The sequence below is a fragment of the Cetorhinus maximus genome, chromosome 3, assembly GCF_964194155.1.
Source record: "Cetorhinus maximus chromosome 3, sCetMax3.hap1.1, whole genome shotgun sequence".
Taxonomy (NCBI): domain Eukaryota; kingdom Metazoa; phylum Chordata; class Chondrichthyes; order Lamniformes; family Cetorhinidae; genus Cetorhinus; species Cetorhinus maximus.
Genome location: NC_135881.1, coordinates 45,631,740 through 45,649,591, shown reverse-complemented (window position 1 = coordinate 45,649,591; position 17,852 = coordinate 45,631,740). Strand labels below are relative to the sequence as shown.

The 17,852-nt window shown below is 42.8% G+C and overlaps 1 protein-coding gene across 1 annotated transcript in view; it reads right to left on the bottom strand.

Moving 5' to 3' along the window:
• Positions 1-17,852, bottom strand: part of odad2 (outer dynein arm docking complex subunit 2) — a 388,707-nt gene that overhangs the window by 194,368 nt on the left and 176,487 nt on the right. Inside the window, exons 11-13 of the mRNA XM_078535576.1 lie at positions 16,483-16,629; positions 6,904-7,113; positions 2,383-2,619 (exon numbers count right to left, since the gene is read on the bottom strand). Of these exons, the coding sequence (XP_078391702.1) occupies positions 2,383-2,619; positions 6,904-7,113; positions 16,483-16,629 (594 nt within the window). The remainder of the gene's footprint in view (positions 1-2,382; positions 2,620-6,903; positions 7,114-16,482; positions 16,630-17,852) is intronic.

The window sequence follows — 17,852 nt, the reverse complement described above, 5'->3', positions numbered from 1 at the left end:
ATCCATGTATAGCAAGACCTGGACAATATCCAGGCTTGGGCTGATAAGTGGCAAGTAACTTTTGTGCCAGGCAAAGGCCATCTCCAACAAGGGAGAATTTAACCATCTCCCCTTGATGTTCAATGGCATTACCATCAACATTCTGGGGGTTACCATTGACCAGAAACTGAACTGGACCAGCCATATAAATACTGTGGCTACAAGAGCAGGTCAGAGGCTGGGAATTCTGCAGAAAGTAACTCACCTCCTGACTCCATAAAGCCTGTCCGCCATCTACAAGGCACAAGTCCGGAGTGTAATGGAATACTCTCCACTTGCCTGGATGAGTGCAGCTCCAACAACACTCAAGAAGCTTGACACCATTCAGGACAAAGCTGCCTGCTTGATTGGCACCCCTTCTAATACAATAAACATTCACTCCCTCCGAGGCACAGTGGCAGCAATGCGTACCATCTACAAGGTACACTGCAGCAATGAATTAAGGCTTCTTTGACAGGATCTTCCAAACCCGCGACCTCTGCCACTTAGAACAGGTTTACCCAATCTTTTCGCATGGATGGGGCCACATTTCAATTTTTCTCACACTCGATGGGGGAGAAAATTTTGGAAAGATAAGTTTTGACACAACATTAAACTTGAATTTCAAAAAAAATCTGATATATGAAAAGAAACAACATGCTGAGCAAAGAAAAAATCACAACAGTAAATTGATAATTTAAAAAATGGGTAATAAATAAAGTTGATCATTAGAGTATGAAAGGGTGAGAGTGTGTGTCCAGCTCGCTCCCAGTCTGAGGTTGCTCACTCACTCACCCTCACCCACTGTGAGGATGGGTGAGAATGCCTGCTGGTGTGTGGAGATGAGGGTGAAGGAGAACCCTGAGACTGGGAGTGAGCCAGACACAAATTCTCTCTTCCCTCTCACCCCCCTCTCTCTCATACACACACACACACTATCACCCACCCCTCTCACTCGTCCTCCCACACACTCCCTCACCCGTCCTCCCACATACTCACCCACTCGCCCTCCCACACGCTCACTCACTCTCGCACACACTCACTCATTTGCCCTTCCACACACTCACTCACTCGCCCTCACACACACTCATTCACCCATCCTCAGACCTACTCACTCATTCACGTATCCTTACACACACTCCCTCACTCACCCATCCTCTCACACACTCACTCACACACACTCACTCTCCTTCACGAAATCTGCTGGGGTGGGGTGGTGGTGATGGGGTGGTAGGTGCACAGACCTGGAGGGAGGCCTGAGGCCTAGCGGCGCCACGAAGTGAGTGGCCGCCAAGAAGAGTGGCAAGAGCCGGGAGGGACGGAGGGAGAGCTGGGAGGGTGCAGCCGCAGCCAGGAGGGATGTGGCCGGAGCTGGAAGGGTTGTGGCTGGAGTCGGGAGGGACACAGCCACAGCCGGGAGGGAAGCAGCCGGAGCCGGGAGCAAGAGGCCGCAGCCAGGCCAGAGCACCGGGAGCTGCAGGAAAGTGGCCGGAGCCAAAGGAAAGCATAGTGAGTGGAGGCCCTGCGTACTCCAGCATCTCTCTATCTTCAGTGCTCGCAGTTCCTGGTGTTTGCTGTTCCTCCAATCACAGTCAGTTTCTCTCCCATGTTTGCTGCCGATAGGCTCAATAGTAAGCCAACAGTAGCAAATGCAGGAGAGAAACAGGCTGTGATTGGAGGAGCAGTCCCCTGCAGAAATCTTCAAACTCTCTGATCTGTCGTACGAGCATTTTCACCAATCAATCCAGGGACCACACAGGGAGGCTTTGAGGGCCACAATGCAGTCCACGAGCTGGACAAGTCTGACGTACAAGGACAAGGGAGCAGATGCATGGGAATACCACTACCTGCAAGTTTCCCTCCAAGTTACACACCATCCTGACATTGAATGATATCGTCGTCCCTTCACTGTCACTGGGTCAAATCCTGGAACCCCCTTCCTAACAGTACTGTGGGTGTTCCTATGACACACAGAATGCAGTAGTTCAAGAATGCAACATACCACCACCTTCTCAAGGGCAATTTGGGATGGCAATAAATGCTAGTCTAGCCAGTAATGCCCAGATCCCATGAACAAATTTTAAAATTCTTTATGACAATCCTTTGCTCATAGACATACTTGTCGGAAGTAAAAATTAAGTTATCAAGTATCAGTATTTATCAGTTTTCAGATAAAGTCTGAATGTTTCTACTGCTAAATAAGCAATAATATTACATTCATCTTTTAATCTAATTTTCTGTAAAGATGCTGTTTTTTGCTTTATTTGGACCTATGACAACATACAAGTAATATGAAATGAAAAAGTACAAGTATACATATTTTCAAAGAAAGTGTAATTTCACATTGCCATTGATTTTTGTTACCTCTGAAGCACATTCTTGCAGTGTGCCGACAACTGGAATAAGCATATTTTCATGAGGAGACTTCAGCAGGCAAGCCAGCAAAGGAATACCACCAGCTTTACGAATAGCATCTTTATTGTTTTTACTTTTGCTGCAGCTCCAGAGTGCAAGAGCACCACATCGTGCCACTTCAATATCTTTTTCTTGTTCTGCCGATAGATTAGCTGAGAGCATTGGAACACAGTCCAAAAGACCCACCTAAAATGATATAAAAAGAAAAAGGATTTTAAAAACTGTTTTAAATACATTTTCATACATTCTGGTTCCAAAGTTCATCCAAGTAACTATTTACCAAGACAAAAGTTCAAAGACTGAGACACAGATAGAGTTTTGTTAGACAAAAAGAAAATGAATAGTGTTTAAAAAGGGGTGGTGGGTGGGGGGGGGAGGTGGAGGAAAAATGCATTTATTGAAATACATAGTGTGGATGAAATAAACTGACAGAACTGGAAGCAATTATTTTATAGGAGGATGCATATTTAACAGAATTAACAGAAACCTTTTTTCCTTTTCCTCTATGGCCAGAATTTTACATCCCGCAGGCGGGATCTACGGGCCAACCAGTCCAGCCGCAAAATAGTGCGAGATGATGTCGGGCAAGCGTCCCGATGTCATCACGCACTCGATGGGCACGTGTGGCATTGGAAGCGCACCCGCCGACATTTAAGTGAGCAATTAAGCCCATTAAAGAGACAATGGAAAGCAATTTTTCGTGGCCCATCCACTTATACGGTTGACGGATGGGCCAATCAGCCAGGTGGCCTTTACATTTTGCTTAAACCTCAATCCAGGGTGGAATGAAATCTTCGTGGGGAAATAAAACTAAAAATGATATCTGGGGACTTTTTTTTATGAGGTATGCTTTCAGGTGCTTAAGTGTGCTTCATGACCATATTTTACAGCATTTTTGTTGTTTTGTTTACTCTGTGGAGTTCTGCAGCTCCCTGAGGCAGCTGTCTGCCTTCATGGAGCTCACTGGAAGCGCTCCCCAGCACCAGCAGTGACGTCGGCGCCCGGTCTCTTCCCAAGCCCAGTGGCAGTGCTGAGCCTTTGTCAGCGCACATTTCACGCTGGCTGGCCATTAATTGGCCAGCCAGCCTGAAATAGCAGTCGGGGGCCGATCGCGGTCGGGGGGCCTGTTTCCTGTCTGCTCCCGGGCCCGTAGATCACGTGTGCCCGATGAGTGAAAAATTCAGGCCTATGTAAAGTACCTTGTGACATTTTCTACAATAAAGATACATAGAATGTGACATTTCTGATGCTAAACAAAATCTTTTAAAAATCATGCAAATCTCTTAATTATTTGCATTTGGTTAACTTTTCATATTCATTTACTGTTAAAATTTCTAATAGTTCTAAACTTCTTGTTATGCAGGTTCCCCATAGCCAACCCCAGACCTGGCTCCATCTAGAAACAGAAATTTTACAGCGCAGAAGAAGGCCTGTGCCAGCTGGATAAGAGCAACCTAGCCTACTTCCATTTTCCAGCTCTTGGTCCGTAGCCCTGTGGGTTACAGCACTTCAAGTTCATATCCATTTCTTTACGTGTGATGAGGGTTTTTGCCTTTACTATCCTTTCAAGCAGGAAGTTAAAGACCCCCACCACCTTCTGGGTAAAAATGTTCTCCTCTACTCCCCTCTAAGTCTTCTGCAAATAACTTTAAAGCTATCCTCTTGGCATTGCCCTCACAGGGGTTCCCTCTGATTATGTCAGTGGGCTTGTGCTTGAAATAGGTATAATTAAGTATATATGTAATTATAATTGTACTGGGCAGGAAAGAGTTCACTTGTCCTTTCTATCCACTTTATATTCCAGCCAACATTTGAGAATACCATACATCAGCTCTGGTTGGGCTTGGAATGGAACTTGCATAGAATCAAGGGTCTGCAAGGATCCTAGAAGCAGCCCGAAGATTATAGAGGAGCCTAAGTTAATGCAGCTGAGGTACTTTCCTTCCCCTAACCCAACAGATATTTTTTAAATAAAAACAAAAACTGCTGGAAAAACTCAGCAGGTCAGGTAGCATCTGTGGAGAGAAACGGTGAGTGGACTGCATATTACGGGGAGGGCAGATGGCGCCCTTCGGAAGCAAAGTTAGTATGGAGCCAACTCGCTGCACCCTGCAGTCATAATGTCACCCAGGTGACCACCCACCTGCCGTGTTATAGGGGGCTTGATCCCGGTGATGGGCTGGAAAGTAGTGGGGTGGGCACATTCCCCGTTTTACGTGCACCGCTCCGCCCCCACTGAAAACACAGCTGGCAGGGGAACGTAAAATCCACCCCAATGTTTCAGGTCAAGTGACCTCAGATAGCCTGCTAGTGGGACTTCCTCCCTCACCAAGGAGGAGGTTCCACCGTCGGGAGCTGCCAGCCAATCAGATGCAGTTCCAGCAGTCCCAGCAGCGCCAAAAGTGCATTAGTGGGTGTTGCTGGGACTCCACCCAGTTTCAAGAAGAAGGCTCCATGGATCCTAGAGCATGGTAAGTCCAGCATATTGGACAGGGAGGGTTTGGGCAGCTTAGGGAGGGGGGCAGGGTGAGTGGGGGTGTTTGGTTTTAGAGAGCAGGCGAGTAGGAAGAAGTGGGAGTACTACCTTAGGGAGACTACCTCCCAGTGCGCAAAGGGCACCCTGTGAAGACAGTACTACCTGCTTCCTTCTCACCCTTTTAAAAACTTTTTAAAAAATGGCCTGCCCAATCCCTCCCGCATCAACTGTATTATGACGTGAGGATTGTATTATCAGGGTCAATTGGGTTATTAACAAGCTCAAATGACCCTTAATTATTTATTTAAAATGGCAGGTGCCTGCCCATCTGCCATGTTATGGGGGTGATCTCGTGGTGGGCAGGAAGGTGGTGGGGTGGGCACCCACCCTATTTTACGTGCTTCCCCCCAACCCCCTGCCGAAAATATGCCCAGCGAGGGAACGTAAAATCTAGCCCAATGTTTCAGGTCAAGTGACTTTCCAACTGAACTGAAGAAAGATAGAAATATAAAAGTATTTAAGCCAGTGGAAGGGGCAAGGGGGAAGGAAAATAACAAATGTTTTTTATAGCCCCAGACTCCAGACTTTAAAAAGAAAACTATCAGGATATGTGCAATGCTGGCAAGATTGCATTTATTGCCCACCCTTGTTAAGGTGATAGGTGGGTTTTATCCTTGAACTGTTCAGTCCATGTGATGCTGGTACTTCCACATTGGTGTTAAGTAGGACATTCCAGGATTTTGACCCAATGACATGAAGGAATGGTGAATTATGTCCAAGTTAGGATGACAAGAGGTTTGAATGAAAACTTGAAGGTGACAGTGTTCCCAAGATATTGTTGCATTTGTCTTTCTTGATGACAGAAGTCAGAGGAGAGGAAGGTGCTGTTGAAGTATCCTTGGTGAGTTGCTGCAGTTTATGCAGTAGCTGGTATAGACTACATTGACTCCATTAGCAACATTGCCATGACCCAGTTGGTCAAATTTTCTGCTATCACTACAACTTCTCTTTTTATAACAAACTGCAACCCATTAAATGCTGTGTCACTACTGGCTTTTGAACTCTTCAGCTGCAGATGCCACAAGTCAAATTCTTTGGAAAAGCTTTTCCTGTACCAGAAGCTTATTCAAATAAGAGCAAGGAGCTACCATTTTTGCCATTTTCAAATATTCAGGACTTTTGAATTTTCATTGCTGGTATAGGGCTTTGCCCATTCAGGAGTACATATAGTGCGAATTCAGGTGCACAGGTTAGTAGGACCCACATAATTACCTGTCAATTAAATTCAAACCTCTCTATGACCTTGCCACTTTCTTGCAAATTCCTTTATCTTTACATTCCCTCTCAATCTTTCAGTCCTTTCTTTTTGGCATTTTATGAATACTCTGCTCTTCCTTTGACACTGATGGCAGAATTTTCACCTGTTTGACCCTGCACTCTAGAACTCTTGGTCTAGACCTCTCCACCTCTATCACCTCCATCCATTTTAAAAAATCTTCTCAAAATCCAAGTTTTCCACCAAGCTTTAAGTTCCTTCTCCTAATTCTCATACAATTACTTGCTCCGTTATTCAGCTTAACTATAATTTTTTCCCCTGTGTAAAGCACATTAGGATCCTTTCTACATTCAAGTTACTGTTGTTGAACCTGCTAACTTGACAAAAGCAAAATACTGCAGATGCTGGAAATCTAGAACAAAAACAAAAATACCTGGAAAAACTCAGCAGGTCGGACAGCATCTGCGGAGAGGGATACAGTTGACGTTTCAAGTCTGTATGACCCTTCATCAGTTCTGATGAAGGGTCATACGGACTCGAAACGTCAACTGTATCCCTCTCCGCTAATTTGAGTTATTAATAATTTTTTGTACCAGAAACACTTGTGAATGAAATGATTACAAATATCATTAAAACAAACTAAGCACACAGCTCTTTGTTCTACGAACCTAACTAAATTGCATAAATTGTAGTAATTTATCGTAAAACGATTATTTACCAGGCGCTGAATTCCACCATGAAGTCTGACAGTCTGTCTTGCTCTCCTGAATTTGGCTATATTGGCAATAGTTTCAGCAGCCAAACATTTGAGATCTTTATTGGAGGAGTCCAAGATTTTCACCATGATCTGTAATCCGCCCAGTTCTGCCAAGCATCGCCGAATTTGAGAATTATTACTAATTTCTTTTAGAATCTTTAAAGAACCAACCTATGGATACATAAAAATGTTAGCTTTAATTTTCATGAACTGAAAGCAAAACTGAATAGCAAATTAGTCTGTTTGCTTAATTGGTCATGTCATCTTCTTTGAATAGAAGCATCAGTATGTACCATACTGAAGAAGTACTACCTGGAAGTCATCTGTCATCTTGATAATCCCATGCCATTACTTACGTCATTCTTCTTTCCAGAATTGGCTAAAGTGGACTGGGTTAAAAGGTTAAAAGGGAAGATCGTGGAGAAGCAACGGCAGCCATTTAAGGAGGTGTTTCGTAACTCTCAACAAAGATACATTCAATACCAGAAGATTGCACCATCCGTGGCTAACTAAGGAAGTTATGGGTGGTATCAAATTGAAAGAAAAGGTGTGCAGTGCTGCAAAGATTGGTGGTAAGCCAGAAGATTGGGAAAGGTTCAGAAACCAACAAAGGATGACTAAAAAAAATTAGAGGGAGAAAATGGACTATTAAAGAAAACTAGAACGAAATATAAAAATAGACATAAAAGCTTCACAAGAATATAAAAAAGGAAAAGAACAGCGAAAGTGAGCATTGGTCCCTTAGAAGGTAAGGCTGGGTAATTAATAATGGGAAACAAGGAAATGGCAGAGGCTTTGAACCAGTATTCTGTATCTGTCTTCATAGTAGAAGACACAAAGAGCATCCCAAGAATAGTAGAAAATCAAGAGGTAAAAGGGAGGGAGTAACTTAAAATAGTCACTATCCCTAGAGGAAAAGTAATGGAAAAACTAATGGGGCTTAAGGCTGACAGGTCCTCTGCACCTGATGGCCTGCATCCTAGGATCTTAAAAGAAGTGGCTGCAGAGACAGTGGATGCATTGTGTCATGAACACGTAAAAGATGTTTACTTAAAGTGGTCCGTGAGTTAAGAATGTGTGTATGTGTAAGTAGCCCTCTTTTAATTTATGAGTGGTCTAATTAAGAAAAATAACCCAGCAGTCAAGCTTTAGTCTTAAACAAGATAAAGGTTAGTTTATTATAAAAACTGCTGCTGCAAGTTCCTTAGGTAAAAGTGATGAAGTTATTACCTAAAATACAGATACAAAGTTTAAAATGCAGATAAAGGAAAAAGATACATGGGGAAAATTTTCTCTCCATCAGGTGGGCTTGGCGGGAGCAGGCGCGCAGCCTATTGCCACCCGCGATCGGCTGCGTGCTGCCATTTTACATGGGTGGGCCAATTGAGGCCCGCCCAGCGTGACAAGCACCCAGAAGCGCTAAGCGCTCCCTGTGCGGGCGGGGAGCTGCCTCAGGGAGATTAAGTTGGTAATGAAAAATTGAAATAAAGGAAAAAAAAAATTATTCAGACATGTCCCATCATGTGATAGTGTCACATGAGCTGGGACATGTCAATGAATTTTATTAAAAATTTTTACTGCATTTATAAACCCTTCATGAAACCTCATCCCGCCTGTGGATGAGGTGCCATGAGAAATGCGAAGGTCGCCTGGGCTCTTCGCCTGCCCGCCAACCTTAAGGTTGGTCAGGCAGCCCTGTTAATTATTTTAATTGCTATTTAAATGACCTTAATAGGCCTTTGATAGTTCGATAGGCGCACAGCCGACTCCGGTGCACACCCGTTGAACTGAAGATCGGAATGACATGCGGTGGCGTCGGGGCACACGCCCGAAGTTACCACGCATCATTTTCTCTGTCGGCCACCCCCACAAGCCGACCAGAAAAACTGAAAATCTCAATGACGCGTGGTGACATCGGGACGCGTGCCCGATGTCACCACACATCATTTTATGTGTCGGCGAGCGGGGCCCGTCCCCGAGCGGGGGACCCGAAAATTCTGGCCTATGTCTACAGGCTCCCCTCTAACCACCGCACATGCTGCTTCTTCAAAGAACTCTAATAAATTGGTTAAATATGACTCTCCCAATTACCTTGAGCTTTTTAAGTGCCCAGCGATAGCCTCTTTAATGGCCAACTCTAACGCCTTCCCCACGACAGACATCAAACTAATTGGCTGATGGTTTCCTGTTTTCTGCCTCCTCCCTTTTTGAATAGAGGGGTTATATTTGCTACTTTTCAGTCTGATCGAAACTTTCCAGAATCTAGGGAATTTTGGAAAATTAACATTAATGCACTTACTACCTCATTGGCCACCTCTGAAGACCATCTGGACCTGGAGACTCGTCAACCCGCAGCTCCGTCATTTTGCTCAGCACTGCTTCCCTAGTGATTGTAATTTCAGCAAGTTCGTCTCTCCATTCCACCTCCTGATTTACAGCTATTACTGGAATGTTTTTTGTATCCTCCATAGTGAAGACAGAAGCAAAACATTTGTTCATTTCATCCACCATTTCCTTATCTACTATTAACTCCCAATTCTCACTCTCTAGAGGACCAACATTCACTTTACCTACTCTTTTCCTGTTTAAATACCTGTAGAAACTCTTATTAACCATTTTTACATTTCTAGCTAGCTTCCTTTCATACTCTAATTTCTTTCTCCTGCCACTCATCTTTGTGCATTTATAGGCTTTTTCTTTAATTTTAATGCTTTCCCTACCTCCTTTAGTTAACCATAGATGGTGGGTCCTCCCTTTAGATTTTTCTTTATAGTAGGAATATACTTATTCTGAGTATTCTGAAATATCCCCTTAAATGTCTGCCACTGCTTCGCTACTGATCTATCCCCTAGCCTAGTATCCCAGTTCACCAGCTAGCTCGGCTTTCATGCCCACATAGATGCCCCTTTTTACAGTTATACTAGTCTTAGACCCACTCTTCTCCCTTTCAAGCTGGATGTAAAATTCAATCGTATAGTGATCGCTGCTACCTAGGGATGCCTTTACCATGAGATCATTAATCCTGTCACATTACACAATACCAAATCTGATATAACCTGCTCTCTGGTTGGTTCCAGAATGTGCGGTTCTAAGAAATAATCTCAAAAGCATTCTATGAACTCCTCATCCAGGTTACTACTGCCAATTCAATTTTTCCAGCTTATATGTAGATTAAAGTCACCCATGATTATTGCTGTCCCTTTATCACAAGCACCCAATATTTCTTCTTGTGTACTTTGACCTACATTGTGGTTACTATTAGGAGGCCTGTAGACCACTCCCACTAGTGACTTCTTTACTCTACTATGCCTCATCTCCACCCAAACTGATTCAATGTCCTTATCTCCTAAACCAAGGTTACCTCTAACTATTGCACAAATGCCATCCTTGATTAACAGTGCTTACCCTCCACCTTTAGTTAGCTTTCTATTCTTCTTGAAGGTCATATACCTCTCAATATTCAGGACCCAATCCTTGTCATCTTGCAGCCAGGTCTCCGTAATGGGTATCAGATCATATTTATTTACTTCAACATGTGCTATCAATTCAGTTACTTTGTTATGAATGCTACGCACATTCAGATATAGAGCCTTTAGTTTAGCCTTTTTGTTATCTTTGTGACATCTAGTCTTGATTCTTTGTGCATTCTTAGGTTTTTTCTCTCTGTCTCTTCCTGCCATTCTCTGACCCTCATTTCCCATAGTACTATTTTCTTCTCTTACCTTGTCTCTAATATTTGATATACCACATCTTATCCTTTACCCCCATTATTTTATAAGGCCAAGGCTAGGTTAGTGGCCTGGGGTTTTGATGAGGACTTCGCAGATAGAGAGTGGACTCACCCACAGCAGAGAGGATAATTTTGAAAATTTTTTCAGCCCTTTCAGTGATGTTTTCCTGGGAGTGTAAGTCAATAGACATAAAAGCTGCATTTCTGCAGGGGGATCACCTCCAGGCAGATGTGTTCCTCAAACCTCCTAAGGAGGCACCAGATGTAGAAGGAAAACTTTGGAAGTTAAATAAGTGTGTTTATGATTTGAACGAGGTTTCCAGAGTACGGTGCTTTTCAGTTAGATCAGAGTTGTTAAAGTTGGGTTGTCTCCAACTGAAGGCAGATCCTGCCATGTTTTATTGGTACCATGGTGGGAAACTCAGGCATTTTTATGATGTTGACTACTTCCTATGGGGTGGTCCTAGTGAGTTTCAAAACAATGTTGCTGATAGGATTAGAACCGAATTTAAGGTTGTGAGTCAGGCTTCTAGAGCCTTTAAATATGTTGGTTGAAAATAAAACCATATGGGTTGATATTTCTTTACATCAACAATCTTATTTAGAAAGCATTAACCCTAGCACAGTCAATCGGGCTAGGTTCTCACAAAAAGATATAGATGCTTCCAAAGATGAGATGGAGCAGTTGCAAAGTCTTGCTGGACAATTGCAGCTGGCTGTGTCTGTGTGCCCAACCAGTTCAAATTTTGATGTCTTAGAACTGAGTACTATAATGAAACATCCCAAGGTCCAAGACATTTACGGATAAACAAAACATCCTAAAAAAAAATAAAAGTGCTGAAATTTCCATCTTTGGGTGACCCCAAGAATATAAAATTGATTGTTTTTAGTGATAGCTCTCATGCAAACCTTTGTGATGGGTTTTCAACTGCAGTGGGTTTCATAATATTTCTAATGGGTGTAAGTGAAATATGTTGCCTCTTGGCTTGCAAAGCCAAGAAAATAAGGAGAATAGTAAAAAGTTCCCTGGCTGCTGAGGCTTTTGCACTTGTCAATACAGTTGACATGACATTCTTTTTATCAAAGATATTAGGGGAAATTCTGAGGGAAATGCTGAAGAAAATGTACCAACAGAATGTTATGTAGACAAAAGTTCCCTTTGGGATAACGTGCACTCCACAAAGTGTGTAAACGAAAAAAGATTAAGAATTGATATTGCAAATCTAAAACAAATGGGGATAAAGGAAATCCCCCAAACTCAAATGAGTAGGTAAAAAGCCATCAATTTTAAGATTGTTTTAACAAAAGGAATGTTTCTAGTGAGAAATTATTGGGAGTATTAGAAGAAAGACAACTCATGATGTGAGTCTCAAATGTGTGACTTATTTCTCTTTCATCATTATTTTTTGTCTGAAGATAAAAATACACTTTTTTTAAGAAAGAGGGCAATCTGTTCATGTTGAAATCATGTTACAATGAAGTGCATACTTTATTTGTAAGTGAGAGCAGCCGTTTCTAATTGGGGACAGATTGGGGGATTATTCTTAAGTATATAAATACTGGTTTACACCAGTGTTGGGGGAGGAAAAGGGGAGTCAGTGCCTGTGCTCTGGTTTTGTGAATAAACCTGTGTTAAGGAAAATACTAGCTCCAGATTCATCCTTTACTCAATGCATACACAGTAACTTAAACATGGCGGGCTGGTTAAAAGGCCGCCTTGGTGCTCCAGGACTTTGTACCACTTGTAAAAAATGCAATAAAACCAAAAACAGCCCTCAAGCCGTCACCTTTTACACCTCCTCACCCCTCACATACTCCCAATGCCCTATCCATGCCAATTCATAGCTCCACATCAAAGACAGCTAATCTCTTTATTTGCATTTGAGCTGTCAATCAATCTGTGAATTTACAAGTCCCCCACTGTGCTAATGATAGATTGTAGAAGCAGTCAAGCGGCACTAATGCTATAATGCCAACCCCAGACTTGCATCAACAGACAGCTAGTGAAATTGCAAGCAGAGTCACAGCAGACTGTTTGTTTTTTTTTAATTTAAAGGGCTTGACAATTTAAATGACTTGACAGCTTGACTGGATGCAGGGATATTTCCTCTGGCTGGGGTGGGGGGTGGTCAAGAACAAGAGGTCACAGTCTCAGGATACGGGGTAGACCATTTACGACTGAGATAAGGAGAAGCTTCTTCACTCAGAGGGTGGTGAACCTATGGAATTCTCTACCACAGAAGGCTGTGGAGGCCAAGTCATTGAATATGTTTAAGAAGGAAATAGATAGATTTCTGCATTCGAAAGGTGTCAAGGCGTAAGGTGAGAGCATAGGAGTACAGTGTTGAGATAGAGGATCAGCCATGATCATACTGAATGGTGGAGCAGGCTCAAAGGGCTGAATGACCTACTCCTGCTCCTATCTTCTATGTTTCTATGTTTGACAGTTCCAAGGAGTTTATCCACTTTCTGCGCACATTCATGTCTACTCTTAATGATCTTAAAGGGGCACCTTACCTCTCAAAGGGTACCTGGACCTCTCCAAAAGGGTACTTTACCTCTCTAGATAACTCTAGCAGCTTTCATCCTTTTTCTGAAATGTCTAAAACCCACGAGTCATGTTTTAGACATCCCAGTAATGAAAATTGCATCTGTTTGAAGGCAGCTGCAATTTTTACATGTGCAGCTGCCTCTGTAGTTTGCACATTTGTGGTTCAGAAAGAGCCTGTTTTCCCCTACAACTCCCACCCCTGTCCCTCCAGCAAAACTGGTAGGTGCCATGTTCAGGTCGAGACTTCTGGAGTTGAGGCTCCGGTGCCATTTTGGCTTTGGCGAGGAGCTCTTTTGGCTTTGCAATATATTAGGCATTCTTTGAATTCCAGAATTAATTTTATTAATTGAATTTAAATCCCACATGAAACTCATATCCACAGAGCATTGGCCTGGGTATCTGAATTAGTGACATTGCCACTACGCCATAATCACCCCCTAAATTTGTGAATGGTACTAAGATTGGTAGGAAAGCAAGTTGCGAGGATACAATGAGTCTGCAAAGGGATAGAGATCAGTTAAGTGAGTGGGTAAAAATTTGGCTGATGGAGTATAATGTGAAAAAATGTGAGGTTGTCCACTTTGGCAGGAAGAATAGAAAAGCAGAATATTATTTCAATGGAGAGAGACTATAGAATACTGCTGAGGGAACTAGGTGTCCTTCTACAAGAATAGCAAGTTAACATCTAGGTCCAGCAAGTAATTAGGAATGCAAATGGAATGTTGCCCTTAACTACAAGGGGGATGGAGTATAAAAGTAGGCAAGTCTTGCTACAACTGTACAGGGCATCGGTGAGACCAGATCTAGAAGACTGTGTATATTTGGTCTCTTTAACTTAAGGACGGATCTACTTGCATTGTAAGCAGCACTAGACTGGTTGATTCCTGGTACGAAGGATTGTCTTACAAGGAAAGGTTGAGGAGGTTCGGCCTCTACTCATTGGAGTTTAGAAGAATGAGAGGTGATCTTATTGAGACGTATAAGATTCTGAGGAGGGGCTTGACAGCGTAAATGCTGAGAGGTTGTTTCTCCTCATAGGGGAATCCAGAACTGGGGGCACAGCTTAAACATAAGGGGTTGCTCATTTAACATATAAACATACGAAATAGGAGCAGCAGTCAGCCTCTCAAGCCTGCTCCGCCATTCGATAAGATCATGGTTGATCTGATTGTAACCTCAACTCCACATTCCCACCTACTCCTGATAGCCTTTCACCCTCTTGCTTATTTACCTGTGCCTTAAAAATATTCAAAGACTGTGCTTCCACCGTCTTTTGAGGAACAGAGTTCCAAAGGCTCACGACCCTCAGAAAATATTTCTCCTCATCTCTGTCTTAAATGGGTAACCCCTTATTTTTAAACAGTAACCCCTGAGTTCTAGATTCTTCCACAAAAGGAAACATCCTTTCCACATCCACCCGGTCAAGACCCCTCAGGATCCTATTTGTTTCAATCAAGTTGTCTCTTACTCTTCTAAACTCCAGCGGATATGAGCCTAGCCTGTATCCAACCTTTTCTCATAAGACAGGGGAGGCAGGCAGTGGCGTAGTGGTATTGTCACTGGACTAGTAATGCAGAGACCGATGGTAAAATGAATCCCACCATGGCAGATGGTGAAATATGAATTTAATTTAAAAAAAATCTAGAATTGAAAGTCTAATGATGGCCATGAAACCATTGTCAATTGTTGTAAAAACCCATCTAGTTCACAATGTCCCTTTAGGAAAGGAAATCTGCTGTCCTTACCTAGTCTGACCTACCTGTAACTCCAGACCCACAGCAATGTGGTTGACTCTTAAATGACTTAGCAAGCCACTCAGTTCTCAAGGGCAATTAGGGATGGGCAATAAATACTGGCCAAGCTAGCAACGCCCCAATCCCATGAAAGAATTTTTTAAAAATCCCTCCCATTGTAGATATTAGTGTAGTAAACCTTCTCTGAACTGCTTCCAACACACTTACTTCCTTCCTTAAATAAGGAGACCAATACTGTACACAGTACTCCAGATGTGGTCTCACCAATGCCCTGTATAACCTCTCTACTCTCTACTTGTTATGATCCCCAAAGCCTTCAACCATCTAAAAGACATAAATCAGGAGTGGGATGGAATATTGTCCACTTGCCTGGTTGAGTGCAGCTCTCACTACACTCAAGAAGACTGGCATCCCATCCATCATTTAAGACATTCACTCCCTCCAACAGTAGTGTACCTTGGTTGTAGTATGTACTATCTACAATGCACTGCAGCAATTTATCAAGCATTCTTCAACAACATCTCTCAAACCTGTGACCTCTACTGCCTAGATGGACCAGGACAATAGGTGCATGGGAACACTACCACCTCGAGTCCCCTCCAAGTCTCACACTGTCCTGACTTGGAAATGTACTGACATTTCTTCATTATCACTGGGTCAAAATCCTGGAAATTTCTTACCTAATAACACCACAGGAGTAATTTTAGCACATAGACTGCAGTGGATCCAGATGCTAGATCACCACCACTTAAGGGCAATAGGGATGGGCAATAAATGCAGACTTTGCCTGGATGACCATATCCCATGAATGAATAAAAAAAGAAAGATGCTGGATACCTGCTGGACATCTTGGCCTGCCTAGAATTCAATTGGCGCTGAAGCTCACGACAGCCTAAGTGCCAGGAGTATAAGGGACAGAAACAGCCTCAAAACTGCCAAACTAATCATCTTTTTGGCATTTTAAATCTATTTGTTTGCCTCCTCAGAATTTAGCAATCATCATCATCCAGTTACAATGAGTTAGATCTTGACTCTGTGACATAGTGTAAAACAGGTGTCAGAAGATTGGCAGGACATTTTACATCTCTCCTGATATTTATTTCTGTGAATGGAAATAAAAGCAATGAGAAATGGAAAAAAGGGCTTCTGTCTTGCTAGCACTTATTCTACGTTATGGAGCAATTTCAAAATCTATCCCAATGACTGTCAATTAGTTGCAGCATCAAGGAAGCACAAAGACATGGGCGGTGTCAGAAAGGTTTTCTGAATAATTTAAATATTACAGTGAAACCTTCACCTGTCTCAAACCAAGTTTTTTTTGTCTGTCCCTAAACTGATTGGAACATGCATCGTACATAAGCATGGCTGAGATGTGATGTTGCTGCCTCTTTCTCTTCTCCCTAGTGCTAAGAAATGGGTATACAATAGCTTGTTAGGCAAAGAAAAATGAGCTCTTATATGTTTACAAATAATATTGCAATAATTTAAGTGGCAATCTGGCTTACCTTACATTTGGTTTCTTCTGTATCTAACAGATTAATCAGAACTTCTAGGCCGCCCACATCTCGGATGGCCAACTGGCATGTCTCATTGGTCAAGTTAAAGTCCATCATTGAGCACAAGGCAATAACAGTAGCTGTTTGGTTGCCACCCTGAAATTGTATTGAAAAGAAAGTTGGACAAATATTTCAATAACAACTAAATAACTTGTCATTATGCCAAAATGATTCAAGCAAATAAAAACTCAAAATTTAAAAAAAATTGGAAAAGCTGAACAGTGAAATACATTCATAATAATATTTCTTTAAGGTAGACAAAACTAGTTGTTTGGTAGTACAGAACTTGAGTATTGCTGAAAAAAGAGACATGTCGAAGCTTTTTGTCTTGCGCTCATCAGGACACTCACAAGAATACCAATATCAGGGGAAAACAACAATTTATACTATACATGAAGAGAGTGCTGATTGGTTGGCAAATGGACGCTGATTGGTAGAGGCGTTGCCATGGAGAATGCACCAGTAATAGTGATTGACCACTTGCCAACCAATGGGGCCAAATGGCTGACTCCTGCTCCTATTACTTATGATATATCCAGGCTTGGGCTGACAAATGGCAAGTGACATTCATGCCACACAGTGCCAGACAATGACCATCTCCAACAAGAGAGAATTTAACCATTGCCCCTTGACGTTCAATGGTATTACCATCGCTGAATCCCCCACTATCAACATTCTGGTGGTTACCATTGACCAGAAACTGAACTGGACTAGCCACATAAATACTGTAGCTACAAGACCAGGTCAGAGGCTCGGAATCCTGCGGCAGTAACTCACCTCCTGACTCCCCAAACTTCCAGATGGTGGTTTTCCCAGTGTCTGCTACCCTTGTCCTTCTAGATGATAGCATTCATGGGTTTGGATGGTACTGTCTAAGGAGGCTTGGTGAGTTCCTGCAGTGCATCTTGTAGATGGTACACATTGCTGCCACTGTGCGTTGGTGGTGGAGGGAGTGAATGTTTGTGGATGAATCCTGCAGCAATTTATCAACATCTACAAGGCACAAGTCAGGAGTGTGATCGAATACTCTCCACTTGCCTGGATGATTGCAGCTCCAACAACACTGCAAAAGCTTGACACCATCCAGGACAAAGCAGCCTGCTTGATTGGCAGCCCATCCACAAACATTCACTTCCTCCACCACCAACGCACAGTGGCAGCAATGTGTACCATCTACAAGATGCACTGCAGGAACTCACCAAGCCTCCTTAGACAGTACCATCCAAACCCATGAATGCTATCATCTAGAAGGACAAGGGCAGCAGACAGATGGGAAAACCACCATCTGGAAGTTTCCTTCCAAGCCACTCACCATCCTG